General features: G+C 55.6%; 1 protein-coding gene across 2 annotated transcripts in view; it reads right to left on the bottom strand.

The window, feature by feature from the left end:
• SUSD4 (sushi domain containing 4) overlaps nt 1-25,985 on the bottom strand; it is a 92,059-nt gene that overhangs the window by 18,269 nt on the left and 47,805 nt on the right. The window contains exons 3-5 of one of the 2 annotated variants that reach the window (XM_048225213.2): nt 21,670-21,882; nt 16,086-16,259; nt 12,599-12,787 (exon numbers count right to left, since the gene is read on the bottom strand). In XM_048225213.2, coding sequence (XP_048081170.1) covers nt 12,599-12,787; nt 16,086-16,259; nt 21,670-21,882 — 576 coding nt within the window. The remainder of the gene's footprint in view (nt 1-12,598; nt 12,788-16,085; nt 16,260-21,669; nt 21,883-25,985) is intronic. The other variant, XM_057315462.1, reaches the window with a different exon arrangement.

Below are 25,985 nucleotides of genomic sequence, written 5' to 3'. Positions count from 1 at the left end.
AGCGAGGCGCGACGGTGCGTGCCACGGGGGCCGCGCACGTTCTCGGTCCCCACGCCACTGCTTGACGGGCTCCGGAGCCGACGTCCCCTGCGTGCGAGAAGCGAGAGCCCAGGCCACCTCCTTCCCAGGCCAGGGCCCACGTCTCTCTTCGCAGAGCACTGACAAGTCTCTCTCAGGTTTGAGAATAGGACCTAAAAAAATGCCGTCAGACTCTGACCTAGGGCTCTACACCACCCATTTGCTCCCGCCCTGGCAGGCTGGCGGCCGAGGGACAGGGACGGGGATGGGGACGGCAAGGGATCTCGCTCTCTGGTCTCGGAGTCCTTGGGAGGCAGACGGCGCTCGCGCTTTCCCGCGGCAAGCTCTTCCTTCAAGTAAATCTGGAGTGGAAACGCGGGGTGTGGACGAGCAGCACGGAGCACTGGGGCGGGGGCGCGGGGACACAGCCCGCTCCGGCAGCGCTTCCTGCCGAGCTCCCGGGCCTCGGGGCCTCAGGCGTCTGGGCCAGAGGTCGGAGCCGAGCCAGCCTTACCTGGCCCCGTGGAAGCCTTTTACAGCGGGGGAGACGACGAGAGGGGGGTGCAGGCGGGCGAGCAGATGAAACAGAAACCCTCCCTCCGTCTTCCCTTGAGCGGAAGCCCTTTTGCTACGCTGGGGAGAAGAGAGAGGAAAAAAGGGCACTCGTTGCTCTTTCCTTCATCTTCTGATTCAATTTCACACTGAATGCAGGGGCGGCAGGATCAGGAGTGAGTCTGCAGGGAGCGTGAGAGCCCAGGGGAGGCTCACGGGGACCAGCCGCTGGCCAGAGGTCTGGCTGGGTCCCTGCTGGTAGGACGCCAGCTGAGGGGAGCGCCGCCCTGGGCTTTAGTGCGTCCCCACCCATGCCAGAGCCTTCCCAGGAAGGAGGGAGGGAGGAAGAACACTCGGGCCATGCATCATCCCCTGCTGTGGACTTGGGCCAAATCACAGCATGTTATCCTCCCTCCTCCAAAACATCCCCCGTCATGGAGATCCATGGTGCCAGGAACAGCAGTGGAACAGAGAAGCTAGCACAGAGCCCCAGGGAGGAGCTCCGCTGGGGAGCGAGTCCTGGTTGCTCCACGGCAGGCTCCCGGGCCTGTCCTCCCGGCGAAGAGGGCGTAATGAGGCCTGGAGATGTTTCGAGGCCAAATGAAGATGTGGCGTGAAGTGCCTGGTGCCAAGAGACACTCCTTGCACCCCGTCCCTTTGCAGCCTCCCTGGAGCAGTGCATTCTGGGTCACACAACGTGGGGCCAGGAAGGAGCCTGGGGACCCAACCTCCCAGCCCCTTCCCTTTGCATCTGAGGAAAGGGACTCACGGAGCAAGGGTTAGAACCTGGACCTGACTTCCAGCAGGGGCGCTGGGTCCTCCAAGTGCCTGGAGGAGCTGCGGGCTCAGGGGGTGCGTGGGCAGGACCACCTGTGAGCCGGCGACCTTGGGCAAGGGTGGACTCCGGTGGAGCCTGTTTCCGCTCTGTCGGGTGGCTCCGCGCTTCTCACGACACTTGTCAGGATGAGCCATCGAGCAGTAAAGGCAGCTCCGCGGTGCCGGGCACAGCGCAGGCGTCCGAGGCCGCTGGGGGACTGAACCAAAGGACGCCGGGCTCCACGAGCTCCCGCTGGTGCCAGGGCGGAAACGCAGTGCCCCCAGCCCCGCGCTGCTCACAGGAAGCTGAGTCTCAGAGGCTGTCCTCCCTGGTGCACAGTGCAGGGGAGGAAGGACAGGACACGGAGTAGAGGGGACCCCGCACGAGGGGTGGCGCCCGGGCCGGGGTGTGGATGGCACAGGGACTCACACACCCCAGGCCTGGGACACGGCCACTCAGCTCTGTCCCTGCTGCTTCATTTCCGCAAAGGAGGCGCCGCGGCGTGTGGGATCGGGGAGGAAGGCACACCGGTGATGTCTGAGGCTTCCCACGTTCCGAATCCGGGACTGATGGTCCACACACGGCACTGGTCGATCCCGCGGTGACTCGGTCCTGCATTTCTGTTGAGCTACTTGAAATCCAATGTGGGAGGAGAGCTGCCAGTTAAGAAGGCATAGGATTCTGCACTTTCTTTCTGAGGACCGCCAGTGACGCTCCCCGGCTGGCTGGTCTGGCAGGGGTGGCAGGAGGGGCTCCAGCCCCACGAGGAGACGGTCCTGACTGGTTTGCGGGTGACATGTGACTGCATCCCAGACAACTCCTTCGTGTGCTCCAAGTTTTCCCGTGTAAGATGGGAACGACGCAGGCACAGGGGGGCTGGAACGGCCTGAGTGTATCCCGGACCCTCAAGGGGCCCTCGGGCGGCCCCCAGAGGGGCAGGTCGCACATGAGGCGGCCCTGACTTCCTGCTGCACATCTCCTCCCTTCACGGGTTCGCCCCTGCGGCCACGAGGTGCTTCCTGCCTGGGGAAGGCGCACCGGGTGCTCTCAGACCCCCCGGGTGCGGGTTTGGCTGGGCCGTGGGAACCCCTCCACGTCCACACTGGCTTTCAGTGTTGATCCTAAATTGGAAGGGTTTCCAGCGATTTCCTATTTGGCCTAACAGGGTTTTTCAGGCTCTTTCTTGTTTTCGCGCTTTCTCTTAAGAAGGCCACGGAGCTGCATGGGCCCCTGGGCATGGGCAGGTTCTCAGGAAATCGAAAGCTGCGTTCCCTGTAATCAGGTCTGAGACGGCGGGTTAAAGGGGGAAACCACTGCGGGCATCCTCAGCTGTGGGACCGGTCGGACGTAAAAACAGACTCCGGTGTTCGGCTTCTGACGAGCTCAGGCTTGCTTGTTCCAGGGAGGAAGCCTGTGGAAAAGGTCTGCGTAGGGGAGCCCCTGCCCAAGTCACGGCAAATGCGGCGATTTCATCCGTATTTGGGAAAAGCAAGCACAAGAACCCCCAGGTCCCCCACCTTCCCGGACGCCTGCGTGCCCACCTCCTTCTTGCTTTCACGGAGTCTGACACGCACGTTACATCAGACGTGCAACGTAGTGACCAGATAGCTACACACCGCGAAACGGCCACCACGGTGAGCCCGGCCCCCGAGTTCACGCGGGACCACCGGCTGTGTGTCCCTGCCGTGTTTACTTCGCACCTGGGCGTCTGCATGTCTCCAGCCCCTCCCCAAGTCCCCCCACCCCCCGCCGGCAACCACCAGTATGCTCTCTGAACCTAGGAGTCTGGACTGTGTTTGTTTTCTCGAGTGCCCATTTAAGTGAAATCATGTGGAATTTGTCTGTGCCTGACATTTTCCTTCGCGTACCCTCTGGCCCATCCACGCCGTCGCAAGCGGGAAGCTCTCCTTCCTCATCCGATGGCCCAGGAACAGTCCGGCGTACGCACAAACACATCCTCTTTATCCGTTCACCCTCCGACGGACACTCGGGCTGCTTCCGTAGCTTGGCTGTTGTAGACAACGCTACCATAAACATGGGGTGCGTGTGTCCCTTCTCATCAGTTTTCATTTGCTTTGGGCAAATGCCCAGTAGTGCGACTACTGGATCGTAGGGTAGATGTATTTCCAGGTTTTTTGAGGGGCCTCCATACTGGTGTCCAGAGTGGCCGCACCAGCTTGCGTTCCCACCCACGCCCCCCCCCTTCTCCGCATCCTCGCCAACACCTGGTATCTCTGTGCTGTTGATTTTAGCCATTCTGACGGGTGTGAGGTCGGGTCTCACTGTGGTTTTGGTTTTATTTTCCTGATGGTGAGCGAGGCTGAACCTCTTCTCCTGTGTCTGTTGGACTCTGTGTCCGTTTGCTAATATCCTGTTGAGGATTTTTACATCTACATTCATCACGGATACTGGCCTGTAACTTTCTCTTCTTGTGGTGTCCTTGTCTGGTTTGGGGATCAGGGTACTATGGGCCTCACAAAATGACTTTGGAAGCATTTCCTCCTCTTCAATTTTTTGGAAGACTTTGAGAATAGGTATTAAATCTTTGAAAGTTTGGTAGAATTCCCTTGGGAAGCTGTCTTGTCCTGGACTTTGGTTTGCTGGGAGGTTTTTGATTTCTGACTCAATCTCTTTACTAGTCATCAGGCTATTCAGATATTCTGTTTCTTCAGGATTTAATCTGGGAAGATTATAAGTTTCCAGGAATTTATTCATTTCTCCTAGATTGTCTAATTTGCTTATGTCTAATTGGTCATACTGTCTCTTATGATCCTTTGTATTTCTGTAGTATCAGTTATAACTTTTCTTTCATACCTGATTTTATTTATTTGAACCTTCTTTTTCCTCTTGGGAACTTGAGCTAAAGGTTTGTCAATTTTGTTTATTTTATCATAGAATCGCTCTTGGTTTCATTGATCGTTCTGTTGTCCTTTTAAGTCTCTATTCATTTATTTCCTCCCTGATCCTTTTTTTTTTAAGATCTATTTATTTATTTGAGAGAGAGAGAGAGAACACACGCAGGGGGAGCTGCAGGCAGAGGGAGAAGCAGGCTCCCTGCTGAGCAGGGGCCGCAACACAGGACTCAGTCCCAGGACTCTGGGATCATGACCGGAGCTGAGGGCAGATGCCCAATTCACTGAGCCACCCAGGTGCCCCTCCTCTCTCATCTTTGTTATTTCCTTCTTTCTACTAACAATGGACATCTGTTCCTTTTCTGGTTCTTTGTGCGGTTAAGCTCAACTGTTTGAGATTCCCCTTGCTTCCTGACGTAGGCCTGTACTGTCATGAACGTCCCGCCTAGAACCGCTCTTGTCGCAATCCTGTGCATTTCTGTTTTCGTTTGTCTCTCGTATGTTTTTATTTCTCCTGTGACCCAGTGCTTGTTCAGTAGTATGCTGTTTACTCCACATATTTGTACTTTTTCCAGATTTCTTCCTGTCACTGATTTCTAGTTTCCTACCATTCTGGTCAGAAAAGATGCCTGACATGGTTTCAGTCTTCTTGTGTTCACGGAGACTTGCTTTGTGGCCCAGCATGTGACATGTCCTGGGCAGTGTGCCATGTGTACTTGAGAAGAATGTGGATCCTGCTACTTTTGGATGGAACATTCTGTACATATCTGTTAAGTCCATCTGGCTGAATGGGTCGTTTGAGACTGGTCTTTCCTTACTGACTTCCTGTCCTTTCCTTGTAACTACCCATTGATGTAAGCGGGGTGTAAAGTCCCCCGCTATTACCGCACCAATTGGATCAACTTCTCCCCTTGGGTCTGTTAATATCTACTTTACATGGTTAGGTGCTCCTGCACTGGGTACAAATATACTTACAAATGTTGTATCTTCTTGCTGGACCGGCACCTTTATCATTATGTAGGACCCTTTACTGGGGCGCCTGGGTGGCTCAGTCGTTAAGCATCTGCCCTCGGCTCAGGGCATGATCCCAGGGTTCTGGGATCGAGCCCCACATCGGGCTCCCTGCTCCACTGGGAAGCCTGCTTCTTCCTCTTCCACTCCCCCTCCTTGTGTTCCCTTTCTGTCTGTCTCTCTCTCTGTCAAATAAATAGATAAAATCTTAAAAAAAAAAAAAAGGACCCTTCACTGTCCTTTGTTACAGCCTTTGTCTCAAAGTCTCTGATAGAAGTGTTGCTACCCCAGCTGTCTTGCTCTCCTCGGTGCTCATGCCATGTCTTCTTCCATCCCTTCCCTCTCAGTCCATGTCCTAACTTCTGAAGTGAGTCGTCTGTGGGCAGCACAGACAAGTCTCTTTCTTCAATCCATTCAGCTACTCCATGGCTCTTGGATGGAGAATTTAGTCCATTTATATTTAAAGTAATTACCAATAGCTGTGTGTTTATTGCCATTTTGTTGTTTTCTGGCTGTTGTAGTTTCCCTCTGTTCCTTTCTTCTCTTTCTCTCTTCCCTTGTGGTTTGAGAACTTTCTCTAGGGTTATGTTTAGATCCCATCCTCATTTTCTTTTGTGTATTTTCTATACATGCTTGCTTTGTGGTTACCATGAGGTTCAATGCATCATCCTGTATTTACAACAGTCTAAGTTCATAGCAACTTTAATTTGAATGCATTCCAGAATGCTACATTTTTACTCCCCCATAATTTATGTTCTTTGTCACATTTTACACCTTTTTATTTTATGTATCCCTTAACTAATTAGCATAGTTATACTTAATTTTGCTACTTTTGTGCTTTAACTTTCAAAATAGCTTTAGGACTGATTAAGCCACTACCCACTTACTCTATATTTACCCTTTTGAGTGAGGTTTTTACTCTCTCTCTTTTTTTTTTTTTTTTGTTATTAATTAGTGCAATTTCTTTTCAGCTTAAATGTGTCCTATTACATTTCTTGTAAGGCCAGTTTCATAGTGATGAATTCTTTTTAGCTTTTGTTTGTCTAGAAAACTGTTTATTTCTCCTTTGATTCTGAATGAGAACAGGTCAGGGCAGAGTATTCTTGGTTGAAAGTTTTCTCCCTTCAGCCCTTTGAATATGTTCTGCTGCTCCCTTCTGCCTTGCAAAGTTTCTGCTGAGAAATCTGCTTAGCCTTATGGGTTTATCTTGCATGTAATAAGCTGTTTCTCTCTTGCTGCTTTTAAGATTCTCTTTACCCTTTGACATTTTAATTATCATGTGTCTTGGTGTGGATCTCTTTCGATTTGTCTAATTTGGCACTCCCTGGGTTTCCTGGATGTGGATCTGTTTCCTTCTCAGATCAATGAAATTTTTGGCCATTAGTTCTGCAAATAATTTTTCTGCCCCCCCTTCTGCTTCTGTGACCCCTATAATGGGAATGTTACTCCACTTGATGTCCCAGAGGTCCCAGATGTTATCTTCATTTGTAAAACCTCTTTTTTCTTTTTGCTGAGCTGTCTGGGTGAGTTCCATTGTTTCCAGCTCACTGATCTGTTCTTCCCACTGTTGAGACCTCCAGTGTATTTCTCAGTTCAGGTCTTGTATTTTGAGCTCTGTGACTTCTGTTTGCTACTTTCTTGTTTTCTGTCTCTTTGTTAAAGTTCTCACTGTGTTCATCCACTCTTCTCCTGAGTTTGGTGAGTATCTTTATGACCATTTCTTTGAATTCTTTGTCAGGCAGATTATTTATCCTTGTATCACTAAGGTCTTTTCCTGAGGTCTTGTCTTGTTTTTTCATCTGAAACACATTTCTCTGTGTCCTCATTTTGCCTGACCCTCTGTGTTTGTTTCTACGTGTTAGGCAAAACAGCTACCTCTCTCACTCTTGAAGGAGTGAGGTTTGGAGGTGAGGAAACTTCTCATTCACCCTGCCCTAGCCCTGGGCTGTCTCTCGAACCTCTGTGACTGTTTAAACTGCCTGATCTGTTCTTGATATGTCCCCCCGTCAAAGGCGTGCCAAGATCTGTCAGTTCCAAGAGGAGGAATCTCATTTAGTACCTTGCTTTAGGCTGACTTGAAGCCAGCCCCTCAGGCAGCAGCTTCTAGAAAGTCTGCAAATACACACAGTCCTATGGGGCCACAGTCATAACCCTTGCTGGTCTCTAGACCAGGAGATGTGATGGTGTCCCCTGGCTGACACTGCAAAACTTGGTCCTTTCTAGATTTGATTCCATCTTTTTCCATAGATATCTACTGAAAGAAGGACTTCTGGTTTGAGGATCTAGTCCCCTAACTTAAGTGGGCAAACCAAAGAATCTTTAAGGGGGGGGTCCACAATCAAGGGTTCCAGGTTCCAAGTTTGAGCTTCAGCCATCTGTCTTCCCAGTGCGTGCTACCTGCCACAAAGGTGTAGTCACATGACCTCTACTGTTCACCTGCTCCCAGGAATGCCTGTCAGCAGATCCCCACCACCCTGCGCTGCTTCCCGGCCATTTGAAAACCTGAATGTAAGTAGAATGTTCTGGATACATAAGGCTTTTGGATAGTTCTTCCCCACACAGAGAAAGAGCCCTTTCTGCAGCCACTATATGCAGCATCCCTTGCAGCCCCAGAACATGGCACGTAGGGGATTCTGGGCAGTTAGCACCTCCTCCTAGACAGCCCAGGGCACACGCAGCCCCCCTATAATTACTGTCGCTGACTTCTTGGTATGCCCCTCGACATCCTTCCATGTTCCTTCCCTTCAAACTCCTGGGCTGACGCCCTCACACACCCTGAGGCACGCCGCCTAGGCGAATGAGCCCTACCGAACTTCAAAATACACAGCCTTCCATACGAGTGAGATGTGCAGACCTCTCTCCCAAGGCTCGAGTAGAGGCAGAAAACTTGCTTCTGTTGGTCTCTGGGAGAAAGAAACAAGACCCTGCAAACCCCCGTGTAGAAATCTTCAGTTTACAGTTGTGACATCACTTATGAGAACGGTCCTTCCACCCTTCCCAAATGCACACACACTCGTGTGCCCCTTGGTAACGGCAGCCGCATGCTGACGCGGTGCCGTCCGTAATGACGCTGGGCTCTGGATCTTCCCACTAGAGTATAAACTCTTCGGAGTAACAAATTACTTCTGGTACTTTCTTTGTCATTCCCCAGTGCCCAATCTGGTGCTGATTTGGACCTAGCAGGTGTTCAATAAACACAACCAACAACATAAACCTAGTCCTTAGCACTCTGTAAATAAGAAAATGCCCACATTCATTGTTAAAGCTTTAGGGTTTGTTTTTCTAAATATTTCTTGGATTGTGTGTGTGTGCATGTGTGTGTGTGTGTATGTGTGTGTAGGAGACAGGGAGGGCTGAATGCCTCAGGGATGAAGGCAGAATGGACAATGCTCAGGGATGAAAAGTACAGAGGCCCACAGCGAGCCAGGCTGGCAAACAGGGACCCGTGGAGCTCCTTCCAGGTGTATTTATATACACGCATCTATTTTTAAATGACGGAGCAACATTCTGGTTCAAGACTTGGTGATTTCTGGTGCTTTCTCCCCTGCCCCCAGCTCAGCTGCAGGGAACACACGCTCCAGGAGCGTCCGCTCTCAGTACAAGCGCACAGATGTCAGAACACACCACCTGCACCTTTGGGGAAGCTGCCAGAGCTGTTCCTTCCAAAGTATAAAGTCCTTCATGAAGCGAGGCATCCAGTCTGGGCTTGCTGACACATGAGGGTGGCAGCGGCCGCCCGACGCTGGTGCCGGAGAGGCCTGACCTCAGAAGACGCCCTGCGGCCCACTGAGGACAGGAGGGGCCATGCGGCAGAAAGAGCCGCCACAGCGCCGGAGACGGAGGGCCTGGACACGTCAAGTCAGTCCTCGAGGCGTCAGTCCTGGCCTGTAAGAGGAGACATAGCCCTGGCCAGGCTCTGCACTCTAACGGGGAGACATGGGGGGCCGGGGGCAGCAGTGAGCAGCCCCCAAGTGCCGCATGTCCCCTGCAGCTGGGAGCCCTAGAGTGACAGCAACTAGTCAAAAAGACGAACCCCTTCCTACGTTCATTCTTTCAATGTTGTTTGACTCTTAGGAAACGGCTGTCGAAGCACCACCTTGCTCCCTGCGGGGCTGTGAGGCGGTCGCCGCGGTTAGTCGGGTGAGGCACCTGCGTGACTAAGCCCGCGAGCTCTGACGGGACGGAGACCCACGTCGGAGTCCCAGCGCGCCCACTCCCTGCTGTGGGAATGGGTGAGTTTCTGGAGTTTGACAAGCCTGGGTTTGCCCATCCGTGAAGTGGGTCAACAACGGCACCTGCCTCACAAGGCGCCAAGCGACTCACGCGTCAAACATGCGGACGCACGGTGAGCTGTCAGGATTAGCGGCAGTTAGTAGCGTTGCTCGGCGCTTCCTCCCGTCGCGTGGGATTCCCCTTCCACACAAACCCTGGAACACCCCGGACATTCGCAACGAGTGTGCCCAGAAGCCTGGGTGCTGGGTTCACACGGCCGCGCCCAGATGCTCGCGTACTTAATGCGACTCTGTGCAGAATCCTGGGAGCAGTAACAATGGTGGCCCCCGATGCACCGGCCACCCGGCGTGCGCCCCGCGCTTCACTGAACACGTTACATTTGTTACCACGCTGGATCCTCACGGTGTCAGGAAGCTCGGATGACCATCTGCCCCATCGGACAGGCAAGGGAACGGGGCTGACAGCTCAGCAACACCCCACGGCAAAGCCATCATGTGGGGTCCCACGATGGGAGCCCAGCCAGGGTGACGTCGGTCCACGTCCTCGCTCAACATGGCACACTGCCTCCTGACCCTCTTGGTGACCCCGTCTCCTGGCTGTCAGTGGGTGTGGAGAACTTGGGGGTGGGGACCGCAGCAGATGCACTGGTGGGTCCCAGTGAGCCCCGAAAGGGAAAGGATGAAGCACTTCCACGGCACAGCCGACCAGACCCAGGCGCTCGGGGGTCAAATCACCCCCACAGTTAAAAGCCCCTGACAGCATCATGTTTCCCAGCACCATGCAATGATTTTCACTGGGACATAGAGAAAAATCGGATCGTATGTTAAGAAAGACGGGGAAACTGAAGGGGGAAGCAGGTGACGGATGTAAGGGGCAGAGTCCCTGGGGATGGATCACCGACGATGGACGTCCCGTGACAACATTTCACTGACACGACCCCACCTTTCAAAGACCACATACGATTCGAGTAAGACTGAAGAAACGCCACCTCCCGGCGCCTCTGGACAACCTTCCATGAACCCTCACCTGTCACCCTGACCCATCGTTCCACTTAGCCCAGTTTCTATCAAGCCTGGAGACGAAAAGATCCCTCAGTCCATGCTGTGCCCCTCGGTTCAGAATCGTGGTTTTGGGGTCTTTGCCAGCTTAGCAGTTCAAGGTCCCACAAGTGATTCCACCAGATACTTTACAGGGAGAAAGGAGATGTGAGATTATTCAAACACACGCATGTACACACGCACACACCCACACACAGGCACACGTGCACACGCACGCACATGCGTGCGCACATGCACACGCACAGACACACGTGCAGAGACATGCATGTAGACACACACAGCCACGCGCGCAGACACGTGCACACACATGCACACGCAGACACACACGCACACACACACGCACAGAGACACGTGCACACACATACACAGATGCGTGCAGACACACGTGCACACACGCACACGCACACATGCACACGCAGAGACACACGTGCAGAGACACACATGTACACAGAGCTGCACGCACAGACATGTGCACACACATGCACACGCAGAGACACACATGCACAGACACGTGTGCACACACATGTACACAGACACACGCACATGCACACTCAGATGTGCACACCCAGACACGCGTGCACCCTGACACACAGGCACACGCGCGCGCACACCAAAACCTGAGGGGAAGGCCATCGTGGCCTCTCTGGTGGCAGTCACCCTCGGCCACGGCCACGTCACAGCTCCCTGTTGCAACCTTAGCTTGCCACCCCAACGGTCAGTCTGTTTAATCTGTTCGCATCGTACTCTTCGGGCCCCACAAAAACAGCTCTCCAAGTTTCACAACGAAGCTCATCAGAAGGTGACCTTCTGAAGATCATTTAAATCAGACTTGACAAGATGTTAAAACAGGCATTGCAGACTGACAGAATCGTAGCCACGGCACCTTCCACCGAATCTAGTTCTGGCTTTCTGAGCAGGGAGACACCCCCACTCACTTCCGCCTGCCTGCGCGTCGCACATGGGGGACGCCCCCTCCCTGCGGGGCGGGGTCGCCAGATTAACAGGCGAGAGTGCTGGCCGCTCGGTTATGTCTGACTCACAGATTTACGTGAATTGAGTCCCATGTGATAGTTAGAGCACGTTCAAATCAAGAAATTAGTTGTTGTTTATCTGAAATGCAGCTTTCACCGGGCACCCGGGTCTTACCTGCCGTGTGCACCAGAAGCTCAACCCGGGGGTCTGGGATGGGTGGGGGCTGGGTTCACCAGGGCCCCCTGCTGCCCTCCCCAGCAGCGCTGCTTTAGGGGCTCCCAGCCCCTCCTGGCTGTCAGCACCCCACACAGCCCGTGGTCTGGCGTCTTCCCCGCTGCACACACACCCTTGAAAGAACGCCATGCGATTGGGTCTTGTTTCCAGGAAAGGCTGCAGACGGGCTCTGGGGGGCTCCCGACTGGAGCTTGCTCTCATCTTCCTCTTCCCCCTTACAGACCCCTCCCGCCCACCGTGCTCAGAGGCCAACAAGCACATGGGTGTGCTGCAGTCGTAATTCCAAGGCCTGAAAGCCAGGGCTGAGCCAGCACGCTCACCTTTGCCAGCAGGAGACCCCCCCCAGACTGGGAGGCCTGCTCCTGTCCCCGGACGCCCTGTCCCCTCGCTACTGCGAACTGCTGCTCAGCGTAATGACACACATTTGAGGAGAATGGGGAAGAAGGAGTCCTTGGCCTCAGGCTTCCAAGTGTGTGTCTGCAGCAAAGCAGCTACAGCGACGCCATAATACGCACGGGAACGGAGAGCAGCGTGGACAGAACTATACAACGAGGGGACATGAATGACGTCATAATGCAATCTGTTTTCACTTCGTGCAGAGAAAATTAATTTTTGAGGACATTTCACTTAACTTGGCAATATTTTGCCGTTTAATCTCTGACGCTTGCAGCTCCTCTTTTATCCCCTTTAAGCCTAGGACGGGGAAGCCCGTTCTATGACTGGCTGTACATCCCGCCCCTGCTCGGGGCCGCGTGCGCTCAGGGAACGAGAGCCATGCCGACCGTCATTCTCAGCTCGTCACCTCCCACAGAAACAGCCGCAGAACCACCTCCAAAGACTGAACGCGTTACCTTCCAGAGCGAGGCACCGGGGCGGGCTGGTCGACCAGATGAGGCTGTGCAAGCACTCGAGGCGCTCGGCCCCCTCCAGCTTGTATCCGGGGAAGCAGTGGTAGGAGATGACTGTCCCCACGGGGAAGGAGGTCTGCAACTCGGAGATGTTCGCGTAGCCGTTGGAAGAGGCGAGAGGTCTCAGGCAGCCTGTGACGGGGGAAAGAGGAGGGAGGGTCACACTCGGTCCCCTCCGTGCACCGACGAGACCCGCGAAGCCCTGGCCCCCTGCGGGTTCGCCCACCACAAACGTGACACTGCTTCTGAGGGCCGTTCTCTTCATGATGTGGACAGTCGGTGTCACGCTTGCACACTGCATGGAGAGACCCAAGGGAGCAGGGAGGAAGTGAGGGAGGCCGCAGCTGGGTTGGGGAGCTCCGAGTGAACCTCAGAATCACCTGAGGAACTGTTAACAGACACCACCCCAGCTGCGAGCCCTGGGTTTGTGCACAGCCTGGGCACCCTGTCTGTATTAAAGCTCCCAGGTGATTCTAACGTGCTGTTGGGGTCGAGAACCACTGAGGTGCCCTATAGGAAACATACACCCCAACTGTTTCAACAACGGGGAAGCCTGTGGGGTCTGCTGCGTGAACTGTGAGGCAAGCGCCTGCCCGACCTGCTGTGATGCCACGTGGAGATCGATTTGTGTTTTATGTGCGGTTTGTGTGGCTCTCAACCTTGAGGATGACCCAGGGAGAGGGCATCTCAGAACACACCCTGCTGAGCCCTCCCGCCGGGCTCCTGGTCTGGGTCCATGCGGAGCCCTAGGACGCGCGTGGCAGGTGCCGGGCTGGGCGCCGAGACCCCCCGCGGGAGGGAGTCTGCACAGCACACCCAGAATTCTCTGTGCTGTCCGCATCCCCACACTCCTGCTTCTGCAAAAGCTACCTTTCCATCTTGGGGCCTGTGCAGCCCGGGAATGTTCCCAGCAGCACGGAATCCCATTTTGTGTGGCCCCCACTGTGATCCGGGGGCATCCCGTCGGTTTCAGCGGTCTCACTGGAGGGAATAATGACCCTGCAGAGCTGGGTCTCTTCCCGGGGAGAACTAATTGTGTGTGAAGTAAATAATGTATAATGGAAATCCCTACTCCCCCTTCCAGTCGTCAAGCACAAATCACATCACGCCCACAGCAGCAGATAACAGAGCTCTGCTCCCGGGCTCACTGGCTTAGACCTTACGAGCTCCGCCGACCACTTTGGGCAGCGACCCGGTATGCGGGCTCTGTGTTTCGGGGCGAGACCAGGGTGAGGCCAGGGAGGCCCCGGCATGCAGAATTTAGGGAGATGCTCCCTCTGGGACTGACCGTGTCCCAGTGCCACAGAGATCCACAGACCCACCACCACCCAGACCACATCGGAGACACGTGGCCACGTCCTTTCTCCACGGCCTGACAGGATTTAACACCTGAGCTGAACACTGACACTGTTTATAGCAAAAGGGAAATGTCGGGGAGCAGGGAAAGGTCAGAAATCAGGAATAAACAGAATGTGTAACTGAGAAAAACAACACAAGCCTATTAACATGAACAAGTGAATGTATCAGAGGCCCTAAGCGCCGCTCAAACGAGTTGGCAGAGGGGACGGGGCCCACGCCTCCCCAGGGAAGGAGCGTCATCCCGGCCGCCCTCGTAGAGAAGCTGGTGTCGCCTAAATAAAAACGAACAGGCCACGGTGACAGCAGCATTGGGACGCTGCTCTCCAAAACACGAAGTCCCCACGGAAAAAGTGGCGTTGGAACAGCCCCCCCACCTGCCTGCCTGCCCCCGAAAGGAGTCAGAAAGGGTTATAACTCCAGGAGTGAATCAGGGAAAGAAAGACATGCTCCTCGGATGGAGACAGCCCGTCCGAAACACAGCAGCAGAAATCGGGCTTTGACTCAATAGTTGAACGTGATTTCTATTTGCACTTCGAGGCAAAGGCAAGCCGGCTCCTCAGGCTCTCGCCCCTCGATCTGTAGGTGCGAATGAAAGCCACAGGACGAGAGGTCATTCTAAGGGCCAGTTATGCTCCCCCCGGGGGCCCCAAGGTGTCAGGCCACCTAAGGCCACCAGATCCCTCACACCCCTGCTGTGCCGGGCAGCCAGGCCGCCTCCTGCCTCTGCGAGGAGACGTGGAGACGAGGCCAGGGCGCAGACGAGGGGACAGGGGGCCCCTAGGAGGACGGAGGGCGGCTGTGGGCTGCGGTGCTGTCTCAGGAAGCATGCCTCCCAAGCACAGCCGGCCGGCTCTGGGTGATGCTGACAGCCGAGCGCGGGGTGCCGGACAGAAGGCCAGGCAAGCAAGGAAAAGGCCTCGCCTGAGCCCCTGACGAGGACACCGCCATCAGGGATTTCTAAAGAAATAATTGGGACCAAAAGAGCTCGTAAAGAGGTATGCAGTATTTAGGAGACATAAGAGGAAGAAGGCTCTAGAAAAGCAGGGAGAACCAGAGGTAAGCGGGAATTGTGAAGGCAGAGGGGGCTGGCGTCAGAGGGAGCGTTCTTGGCCCCAGGACAAGAGCGGACCAGTGGTTCCTAATGTCCCCTCGAACACTAAGCCTGACCTCAGATCATGTGCCGACTGCGGGGCATCCCCGGAAGTGCCCCCAAATCACGTGTGTCCCAGGAAATGTCATCTGTGGCAGGCCACACGGCACAGGGAATTTCTGCAGAGATGCTCACAGGGGGCGGTGTGGGCGTCCTCGGTCCTCCCAATCCCGGAGCCTTTGTCTCTTCAAGGGGCCGCGGATCTTAAGCCCTCACAGAGGGAAATAAATTATTTCCAAGCAGGGGCACACACAGCGCTATCGGAGCCCGCCAGCTGTGACTCGCGAGCCCAGCGTTAACACTCGTCTCGACTGGAGCATGCCTGCACTCCGGCACAAACAGGCCTGCTCCCCTCTCCCCTGGAGTACGAATTATGCATTGGCTTCAAGTCACACATCAAAAAACAAAATCAGAATGAATGTGCATGCGAGGACTTCTTTTCACAAACAGGGCCCTCCACGTTGGCCCAGGCAAATCTTAAAAATGCAAGAGGATTAATATTTACTGTGTGGTTTGGATAAAATCCGAATTTGATTATTTTTCTGCTTCTCATGCATTATAAAGAGGAATGACATTATTAAGAAAAAACAGCCTCTGTAAGATTAGCCTTAAATATATCCTCACCACCACTGAAATAAGTATAAACGCTCTGCTGTTTTCATTAAATATACAATAGTTCATCATCGAGCTCACAGCCCGGTTACAAACGCCTGCTTCTGAAACGACTTTTGGTTTCTTAGCGTGAAGGAGAGTCCAGCGTCACTCGGGACTAAGGGATTCCGATCTATGCTCTCACTGCGGGCGCGTGGGGCTGGCGGGGGTCACAGGGAGGGTGTGGGGACTCCGAGACCAGAGCCGGGCGGGCCCTGCTTCCCTCCACCTCCCGTGCGAGAGACAGCACGTGCTCGCGGCTGCGCCCACCTTGACAGAGCGGCAGGTTGTCCCACGTCCCGTCATCGCGGCACAGCGAAACCATGTTGTACAGGTCGGGGTAGCGGATCTTGAACCCTTCGTGACAGGCGACGATCAGCTTGTCCCCATGTCTGTACGTCTTGTTACGAATCTCAGCATCTTCAATTTGAGGGATACGGCAATCTGCAATTGCGTAAAAAGGACACATTATTTTTTTTTAAATTTAAGCTGGTTGTGCTTCACAGCTTGGCAAGAAGGCTCTCGTTTTCAGGCCTGGCCTCAGGCTACCCTGTGATAAACGTCCTCACTTACTGCGAGGCCTGGATCCCGAGGACAAGCAGCAGCACCCGCTTTATTTCTTGGGGACAGAGGAGGAGGTGCCCAGATCCAGCCTCAAAAGGAACTTAACCTCCTGCCTGCGACCCTTCACACCTCGCAGCTGTCGCGCCTCGGGCGATTTTGGAGATAAGTGAAGGACAAGAGTTGGGGGCTCACAATGTCCCCATCTGGTGGTCCCACCCGGCCCACCGCCTCTGCCTGGGGGCATAAGGAAAAAAGGCCTTGCAGACCAGAGGGAGCTGAGCTGGGGCTGCACCTGCTAGCCTTTCCCTTGGACCTGACCCGCCCTACGCAGCATTTCTCTTCGACCTGACCCACTCTACCCAGGTATAACAGAGCAGCACTGCGAAGGCCAACACCGCACAGGCTCCCAGCAAGCGGGGCTGCAGCAAGATGCAGACTCGGGAGGGGAGGCGGGCGGCCGGCCGGGTGATGGGGGGCAGAGGAACAAGGAGTCCACACAGCAGATGATTAAGAGATAAAATAAAGTGGATAAATTATAACCCTCCGCCGCTAACACGGTCTCCTCCCAGGTTATCATGCAGCCGCCCACCGGAGCCACCAGCCCAGACCCTGTTCCCTCCGCCCACCTCTCACAGCACACCTTGTCCCAAGTCTCTGCTTTGCGTGTCTGGAAGCGGAAAATATTTATTTCCACTGCTGGAGTCCGATGGGCCCTGCCTTACAGATGGGTTGTGCTCCAAGCTTCTCCATTTTTTAAAACAAGGCAAAATCCAAGAACAGCATTTCGACAATCATACAAACTTTCTCCAGAAATTTCTCAACACTCTAAAAGGCTGCGGGCTTCTCAGCCATCCTGGAAAGCCTTCTAAATCCACCATGTGGTTGGCATGGTCTCAGTAGGAGCCTTGACCTTGGAGTTCCCCTAAGCTCCGAACTGTCTGCTCGGAGGCCTGGAGTCCCGAGGCCACGGAGGGAAGGCACCGCAGCCAGCCCGTGGCCGAGAACACAGGCAGCTTTAAAAAGAACATGTCCCAGGAGCTTCGATGTGGGGTTGGGACTGGGTTTACCGGGACTAACGGGGAATCTGACATCAGACTCTAGAAAACAGAATGTCAGCAATGGGGCAGCCTGGGGCCAAAGGGCGAGCACGGGGACACAGCCATCTGCTGCCTCCCGGGCTCATTCAAAGTCAAGGCTTGGGTGCGGCATCTGCCTTCGTCTCTGCGTTAGCTGGAGAGCAGGGACCGCGCCACCCGCGTTCTCCCACATGCCCTTGGCGCTCCTGGACGCCGTGCACGGCTGGTAGAGGAGAAATGCCAAGGAAGTGGGGCCCCGGAGCCCCGGGGACACCCCCAGTCCGTCCCTCTGCCCGTGGATTTCAGCAGGAAGCGTCCTCGCTGGAAAATTGTTCTGGTTCTAGTTCGACCTTTCGTTTTTGAGCTTTAGGCTGGGGAACGGGGTTTCCAACCGCTCACATTTAACCAATAATTTTTCTATCAGAATAGATAAATTCCCCCCAAAATCAATGACAGAATAATCCTGACCGGAGTCACGAGGGAGGTGACATCTGCACAGCACTTCTTAATGGAAAACGTGAATGACATTTTTCAGCATCGCTATGCAAGCACTATTCGCAGCAAATAAACACATTTATCAAGGCGCCCACCCGTAACACCCCGGCTGTAGATCGACCCCGTGGCGCTGATGCACGCGACTAAGCCACCGTTTCCCTGACTTCAGACTTGTCCAGGAACTGACGCAGGTCCTCAGGAGGCAGCCAGCGTCAGGGAGTAAAGTCAGCAGACCGAAGTGACCCCAGGACCCACGGGCGCACGGCCACTGGCCGAGCAGCGGCAGAAGCGCCCACGGCTTGCCGGCAAGGGTGCTTTCTCCGCATCGCGGTCGGTCATGCAGAGCGCCCTGAACTCCAGATCAGACGCCTGTGTCCACAGGCAGGAGCTGGGGTGCCGCAGGGCAGGTGGCACAAGGGTCCCAGGGCGCTACGGCCTCCCAAGCTCTGCTCATGGTGGAGTCACCACGGGGACCGGGCGCTGCGGGACAGGGACACATGCCAACCAGGGAGCTGGGAGCGGGAGCCCGAGCTGTGGCCGGGAGGCCAGGAGGGCTGTGCGGACAAAGGACAGAACCAAACAGACCAGCTGTAGCTTCACAGGGGCCGGCGCCCCGGAGCCGGGCTAAGATCCTTCCCGCCGCGTTGGCGCCTGACCCCCCAGCGAAGGAGGGGAGATCAGAAGACAAGCCTTGGCCCAGCCAGCCGTCCACAGCAGGACGTGACGACGCACCTCATTTCTCTGGAAACAGATCAGCCAGGATCTTCAGTGCCCGAGAATGAATATATAATCTTCATCGGTTCTGAAGTTTCAAACAGAAATAACACAAATTTCCCACAGCACAAGTGCATCCCGTCGGCAGAAAGAATGTTTAAAAGCCGCTGCAAAAACACCATTACCAAGGACGATGAACAAAGGCCAGCGGTTTCTGACTGTGCCGGGACTGGGGCCAGCGATCAAACCCGACGGAGACGGGCGCACACGGGCACTTTGGGGATGTAACTGAGGGATCGCAAAGCCTGCCCTTCTAGAAATCCTTTCTCCTAGCCCACCCCGTCACTGAGTCTGAGTCCCGCCTGTGTGACAGGGGATTTAATATAAATAAGCGAGAGGAAATATTATGGCGGTATTACACATTTATACCTAAGAACACATTAATCGATGACATTAGCACAGAGCAGGGTCCTAAGGAGCAGAAAAGGCAAAGTTTTAAGTATACGTACCACACACGAGATTTACTTTCTTTTTAAATGTCGGTTACGTGTGAACACGAATCTGATTCCTTCAAGTGCCAACTTCTGACACCCCTTGTCCCTCAGAAGTGTTTCCAGCAACGTGAATACACAGTACGCACTAGAGACGTGGCATTCGTATCCACGAGGGAAAGTGCCGGAAGGCCTGCTGTAAAGAATGCTGCTGGACTGCGTTTACTCCAGCAGTTGTAACGCTCAGTATTCGTTCACCCATCTGTTTCATCCACCCATCCATCCATCCACCCATCCATCCATCCATTCATCCGTCCGTCTGTCCGTCCGTCAGTGCATCGCCGGGCACCCAGCCTACGTGCAATATGTCCCGGGTGCTGGGAATCATACTCTTGCCGCACCCGCGTGGAGAAGGACCACTACCAAGTTAGCAGATGTGTGAGCTAGAGACCAACATGCCGTGATTGCCGCTCTGACAATCAGGTGCCAAGGTCGCAGAGACCGACCAGGGGCCCCTGGAATTCGGGTAGACAGGATGGGCACCCTGAGGAGATGACATTTCTGAAGCAGAGCCAAATGGCAAGAGGGCCTCATCGTGCAGATCTGGGAGAAGGAGGCTTCGGGCAGAGGGACAGCTGGTGCAAAGGCCAGGAAAACACGAGTGTCCTTAAAAAAACCGCACAGGAGGCTCCGTGTGTCTGAGATACAGCGAGCAAGGGGAGACGAAGGGCTGGTAGCTTGGGGCGTGCTACGTTATATAGTTATAGACAGGGCTGGAAAGAGGTTGTCTTTTAAATAAGCTTTCTGTTTTCCAGGATGATAAAACAACAGAAGGCCTTCATCTCTGGGCAATCGTCACAAAGCCTACTACTTGCTCTCTGCCTCCTGAGATGTTCCTGAGCTTGTCTGGGTTTTAAACACTGAGTATCTTGGGCCAAAGGTTTTAACAGGGAAGTCGATCTATGAAACCAAGTACAGTTTTAATTACTAAAACCTCATGGAAACCACAGCTTGCATGGGCTGCACATAAGCTGAAAATACTCATTTACTTTTAAAAACCTTTTTAAGACATTTTTTCATTTTCAAGAGAAAGCTTGTTTAACGTGCCAGATTGCAAAGTTAAGAAGAAGAACCACACGCCTACCTCAATAAATACAGAAAAGCTTTCTGCACGTGCGACACAGACTCCTAACTAAAACACGGGGAAAACACCTTCCCTACCACACATCTACCCAAACCCCACAGCACACGTTCCTGTGACTCGAGACACTGACTATTGTTAATTCAAGTATAATTGACCAGCCACATCCTATTGCATTCAGGCGTAACCACGGTGATTCCGTATTTTCAAACCTTCAGACTCGGCTGCCCGGGGAGTCCCCATCTGTCCCCACACACCATGGTCACAGTACCGCAGGCAGTACTCCCCGCGTGCGTTCCATTCCAGGACTCACCTCTCAGCTGGAACCCTCTTGCCCCCGCCCCCTGCCCCCTGCCCCCCGCCCCCCGCCTCTCCCACGGCTGCGATCTCTGCATTCACGGGTCTGTTTCTTGTTTGTTTCGTGGTTGAGATTCCACCTGTCACATGTATTCGTCCTTCTCTGACTTAGTTCACCTTAATTCTTTGTACTAATTTTGACTCTTTAAAAAAAAAGACCTTGAAAATGAAAGCAGAGACAGTGTGTGCTCTCAGCCCGGGGCAGCGTCCGCCCGCGCTCAGCGACCGCCGAATTCCGTGCTTCCAAGAGTTCCCTAAAGACGATCTAGGCTAAGTCCGAGTATCAGCTGTCAGGATTATGGAAGCTCCGTCCTAAGCCACAGTCAGGGGTGCTGTGTGGAGACGGAGCTGTTGCCCAGGACGGTAGGCCTCCCCAGCGTCAGCTCTGCCGGCTGCGAAGACACACTCAGCCACCTGCCGTCCGGCCCCGTTAACCTCCGAGCACTGTTCTCAACTCAAACGCGCCCACGCAGCGTAAACCAAAGCACACCGAGCAGACGCAGGCACTCTTGCCAGGGGTCAGCGGATACCGCGCCGCAGGGAGAAACTGTATGGTAACTGCGGGAAACAAATGTCCCCGCGCCTGTCACCGCCCCGCTCTGTCTCCCTAAGTGAATCCCGCCTGGAACAGACGTGACGGTCACCGAGCTGATCTGAGTAACACGCGTCTCTGCGTCCCCGCGCTTTGAGCGGTTCGTTTACTGCACTTTCTCCAGCACCGTGGCCGTGAGCGCGTGGCTGGCTGGCGGCGCAGCAGCGAGCAGCCCTCCTGTGACCTGAGCTGCTCTCCGGCCCTGACAGAGATGGGACGACCCAGGTTGCAGTCGCGGTAGAGGGGGAACACGGTAACTTGTGACGCCGAGCCGCCTTCGCCCCCCGCCCCAGCGGCGCCACCGTGCTCCCGCCAGCATGCCAGGTTGGCGGGGACAGTGCGGCCTGGGTCCCGGCCCCTGGGCTGGTGCGGCCTGGCCCCGCGGCCCCGCGAGCGGCCTCCACAGGCGGGGCGGGCACTTTACCTTCTTGCGCACAGAAGGGCTTATCGCTGGGGATCCAGCCGAGGGTTCCATTAAGATGTCTCACACACAGTCTCTTTGTAGGGCCCTTGAGCGTGAACCCGTCTTGACAGTGAAACTGGGTGACAGAGCTTTCAAGGAAACCCCCTCCGCCGGGCGTCCTGAAGCCGTTGTCGGGGACGCCTGGGTCAGCGCACACCTGAAGGTCATCGAACCCTATATCGACAGAGAGGAGAAAAGGTGCCTCTGAGTACGCTCTTCTGAGACGGGGACTCCCTGCATCGGGAAGCCACTCCAGCGGGACCAGAGCGTGCGCGTTCTGGCGGGCGCCACACCCGGCTTCTTGCTTAGAACACACCCGTTTGCGTCCTCTGTCCCACGGCCAAGTCAACCAGCCAAGACGGCGGCTCTGGGAGGGGGAGAGGAGAAGGGAGCCACATGGAGAACCAAACGGTGAGGGCTGGTACATGTGCGTGTGCGAGATGCTGCAGGGGATGAGGCGGGAGGGTCAGGGAGGAGGAGGCGGATTCTGAGCCCCCCCACAGGACAGACTGACGACATTCCAGGGACAGAACCAGGGCTGCAGGGCAGGCAGGGCTGGTGTTCTAACAGGACGGGCCTGAGCAGCGAACGCCCTTCTCCTCCCCACCCCTCACCCATGCCCCACCTGCCAGGCCTTATCCAGGCTCCCAGAGGGTCTGGGTACCTTCCTAACCCCCCCGCCCCGACCACCCCGTCTGTGTCCTGACAAGAGCACAGCCGCCACTGGTGCTGAACTGGGAGCCCTCCGAGGACAAGCCACCTGTTCATCTTTGTGTTCCACAGAATCCGACGTCGCCCTGCGTCGCCCCGCACACGTCCCAGGAAGGAACGAGGTCCCACGCAATCCGACGTCGCCCTGCGTCGCCCCCGCACACGTCCCAGGAAGGAACAAGGTCCCACGCAATCCGACGTCGCCCTGCGTCACCCCCGCACACGTCCCAGGAAGGAACAAATGAACAGCATTGGCAAAGGGTGACCCTCAAAAGCTGGACGACATGGAGGCAGCGCGGAGCCCTGGAGCAGGGCAGGCATCGTGGAGGTCCCAGATGACCCCAAGGGGAGGGGGAATCAACACCTGCTGGGGAGGGGGAGGACAGGAACGTGCTGGCTTCACATCTTCATTTCGCAGGGGAGCAGAGTGTCAGGTGCCCCCTCCATGGGGTAACGCCAGCCCTCACGGGCTGGCAGCGTCGGGTGGCAGGGGACAGCTGAGGCCCCCGGGGAGCAGAGAGCAGCCAGCCAGAGGGAGGACGAGCCTGCGGGGACGGTTGGGGCACGGCGGTGGGGCACGGCGGAGCTCAATCCAGCGAAGGGGCCGCTCTGCCAGGCTGCGTGCGGCTGGTCTAGGGAGGCCCCGGGGAAGAAGGCAGGGGGAGCTGGAGGCGGACCCTGCCTCTGACCGCTGTGTGTGGGCCCAGAGTTTGGACTTGATGCGGGCAGTGGGGAGGTGGGGCGGAACGGAGCCTTTTGCGCTGTTTCGGTTTTTTTACGTGCAGCAGACACACGCTGTGATGCTAGCGTGAGGCGCACAGCACAGGGAGGGGACAAGTATGTGCCTTACGCTGCGGTCACGCGGGTGTGGCTGCCGTCTGTCAGTACACTTTACTGTGACAACACCACTGCCTGGGCTCCCCGCGCCGTGCCCTTCCTCCCGGGACTTACTCATCCCATTCCTGGAGCCTGCACCTCCCTCTCCCCTCCACCCGTCCCTCCCCGCCCTCCCCTCTGCAACCACCAGCCTGTCCTCTGTATTCAGGGCTCTGTTTCTGCTCTTGTGTTTCAGATTCCACATTTGAGTGAAATCGTATGATATTTGTCCTTCTCTGACTTATTTCAGTTACCGTAATACGCTTTAGGTCCATTGTTACAAATGGCAAGATTTCATCCTTTTCCTGAATGAGTGATGTTCCAGTGTCACACACCACGTCCTCTCCATCCGTTCATCCATTCGTGGACGCTCCGGTTGCTCCCGTACCTCGGCTGCTGTAGGTTCTGCTGCTGTGAACGTCTGGATGCATGTATCTCTTTGAATTAGTGTTGGCATTTGCTTCGGGTAAATACCCAGTAGTACAACTGCTGGCTCGTAGGGTAGCTGTTTTTAATTTTTTGAGGAGCCTCCACACTGTTTCCAGAATGGCTGCACCAGCTCGCATTCCCACGAACTGTGCACAAACGTTCCTTTCTCCGCATCCTCACCAACATCTGTCGTTTCCCGACTTGTTCATTTTAGCCATTGGTGGAGGTGGTATCTCATCGTGGTTTTGATTGCGTTTCCCTGATGCCGAGTGATGTGGAGCATTTTTTCATGTCTGTTGGCCATTTGTGTGTCTTCTTTGGAGAAGTGTCTGTTCATGTCTTCTGCCCCTTTCTTGAGTGGATTCTTCATTTTTTGGGTGTGGTGTGAGTTCTTCTTATACTTTGGATATTAACCCCAGGGACTGAGAGCTTGAACAAAGCCACGACTGGGAGCAGACCGGTGTCTCTGAGCCACTTCTCACCCAGGCAGAGGATGGACCTGCACAGACCAGGCAGGAGGCGGGAAGACCGTCAGAAACGCTTCCCAGGCACCAGCGGCACCAGGATCCGGAGGACGGTTTGTGAAAGGCAGACCCACGGACCCAGGAGCTCTCTGGGTGGGTGGGAAAGGGCTGTCCTCCTGGAAAGCTCGCCAAATGGCTCTGAGCAGCCAGTCCGGGTCCTGAGAGGGCCAGCCACTGAGGTCTGTGGAGTCCCAAGGCTCCTGCTGCAGTCCCGGAGGGAAACGAGGGGCCAGACGAGGAGGGAGCACTGGAACAGAGACGCTGCAGGAGATTCTAACGACACAGATGCACGAATTCAGGGACAGAAGGGACGGCAGCAGCGGGGGAGGGGAATGAGTTAAGAGAGGCATCAAGGAGGGCTGCCGGTTCCGGCGCTGAGCCTGCATGCAGAGGGAGGGGACGTGGTGAAGAGCGGCCTGGGGACCCGCGGCCTGTGCGGATGGGGGGAGGTGGCAGTGAGTCTGAGTCCTCGGAACACCTGGGCCGGATGGGGATGAAGAGGGGGGAGCCGCAGGTGTACAGGCAGCAGCTGAAGGCACCCTGGGCGGCCTCCCAGGAACACACACGGGACAGGACGACACGTGCTCAGACAGAGGCAGCCACCAAGGGCGTGAGAACACAGGACGGCCTGAGCAAGGCCGGAGAAGCAAGGGAGGGTGTCTCAGCCCCCAGGCAGGCGTGAGGTGCGGCGCTGGCTGGGGCGGGAGCGGCCGTCTGTGGGAGGGGGAGGCCGCAGCAAGCCCGCGCTGCCCGGCACCGGGCTTAGTGGGGACAGGAGATCACAGGGCACAAGCCACCCCGCGTTAGGGCCAAGGGAGGGGCTTTCCCGTCACCGTATTAAAATCTGAGGATGAAAGAGGCCTGAACCTGTGTCCCCACAGCAGGGAGAAAGACAGACGGCAGGGTGTGTGGGTGGGGAGGGGCCCCAGCCCCGAGGGACCAGCTCGCCTCCCACTGAGGCAGGAAGCGGTTTCTCAGAACCCCTGCAGAGGGAAGGGTAGTCCCCATGACGGGTCCACCCTCCGGGATGAGCTCAGGGTTACCTCCCCAGGAGCCATCCCTCCCCCTGCACAGTCTCCCTTCCCATCAAGGCACCTGCGCCAGCGCTCCCAGAGCACCCCTCACCCTGGCCGCATGTGCTCTGCCTCCGAGCTTCCCCACCGGGCTGTGAATTCCGGGGCTGCAGGGATCACATCTTATTCTTCACTTCCCAGCACCCAGCGTGTTGTGTAGGGAGTGGGCGTGCCACACGTGCTGCTAATGAAGGACAGAGGGAGGGAGATGGAAGGAGGGAGGGAGAGATGGAGGGAAGGAGGGAGAGAGAGAGGGAGAGAGGAAGACAGGGAGGGAGATGGAAGGAGGGAGGGAGAGATGGAGGGAAGGAGGGAGAGAGAGAGGGAGAGAGGAAGACAGGGAGGGAGAGAGGGAGGGAGAAATGGAGAGATGGGGAGAGGGAGGAAGGGAGGGAGGGAGTGAGGGAGAGATGGAGGGAGGGAGAGAGGATGATGGAGGATGCATGGATGGATGGTGGAGGATGAATGATGGGGGACAACGGAGGATAGATGGAGAATGGTGGAGGCTGGATAATGGCTGGATGGAGGGTGAAGGATAGTTGGGTAGACGGAGGATGGACGTTATGATGGACAGAGGATGGCTGGTGGATGGGTGGATGGATAGACAGCAGAATGGAAGACAGGAGGATAATAGAGAATCGGTGGGTGGATGGGTGGATTCCAC

Source organism: Ursus arctos, unplaced genomic scaffold (genome assembly GCF_023065955.2).
Source record: "Ursus arctos isolate Adak ecotype North America unplaced genomic scaffold, UrsArc2.0 scaffold_2, whole genome shotgun sequence".
In the NCBI taxonomy this organism is placed as follows: Eukaryota; Metazoa; Chordata; class Mammalia; order Carnivora; family Ursidae; genus Ursus; species Ursus arctos.
The sequence above is the reverse complement of the archived record's forward strand: the minus strand, read 5'-3'. Positions and strand labels throughout refer to the sequence as shown.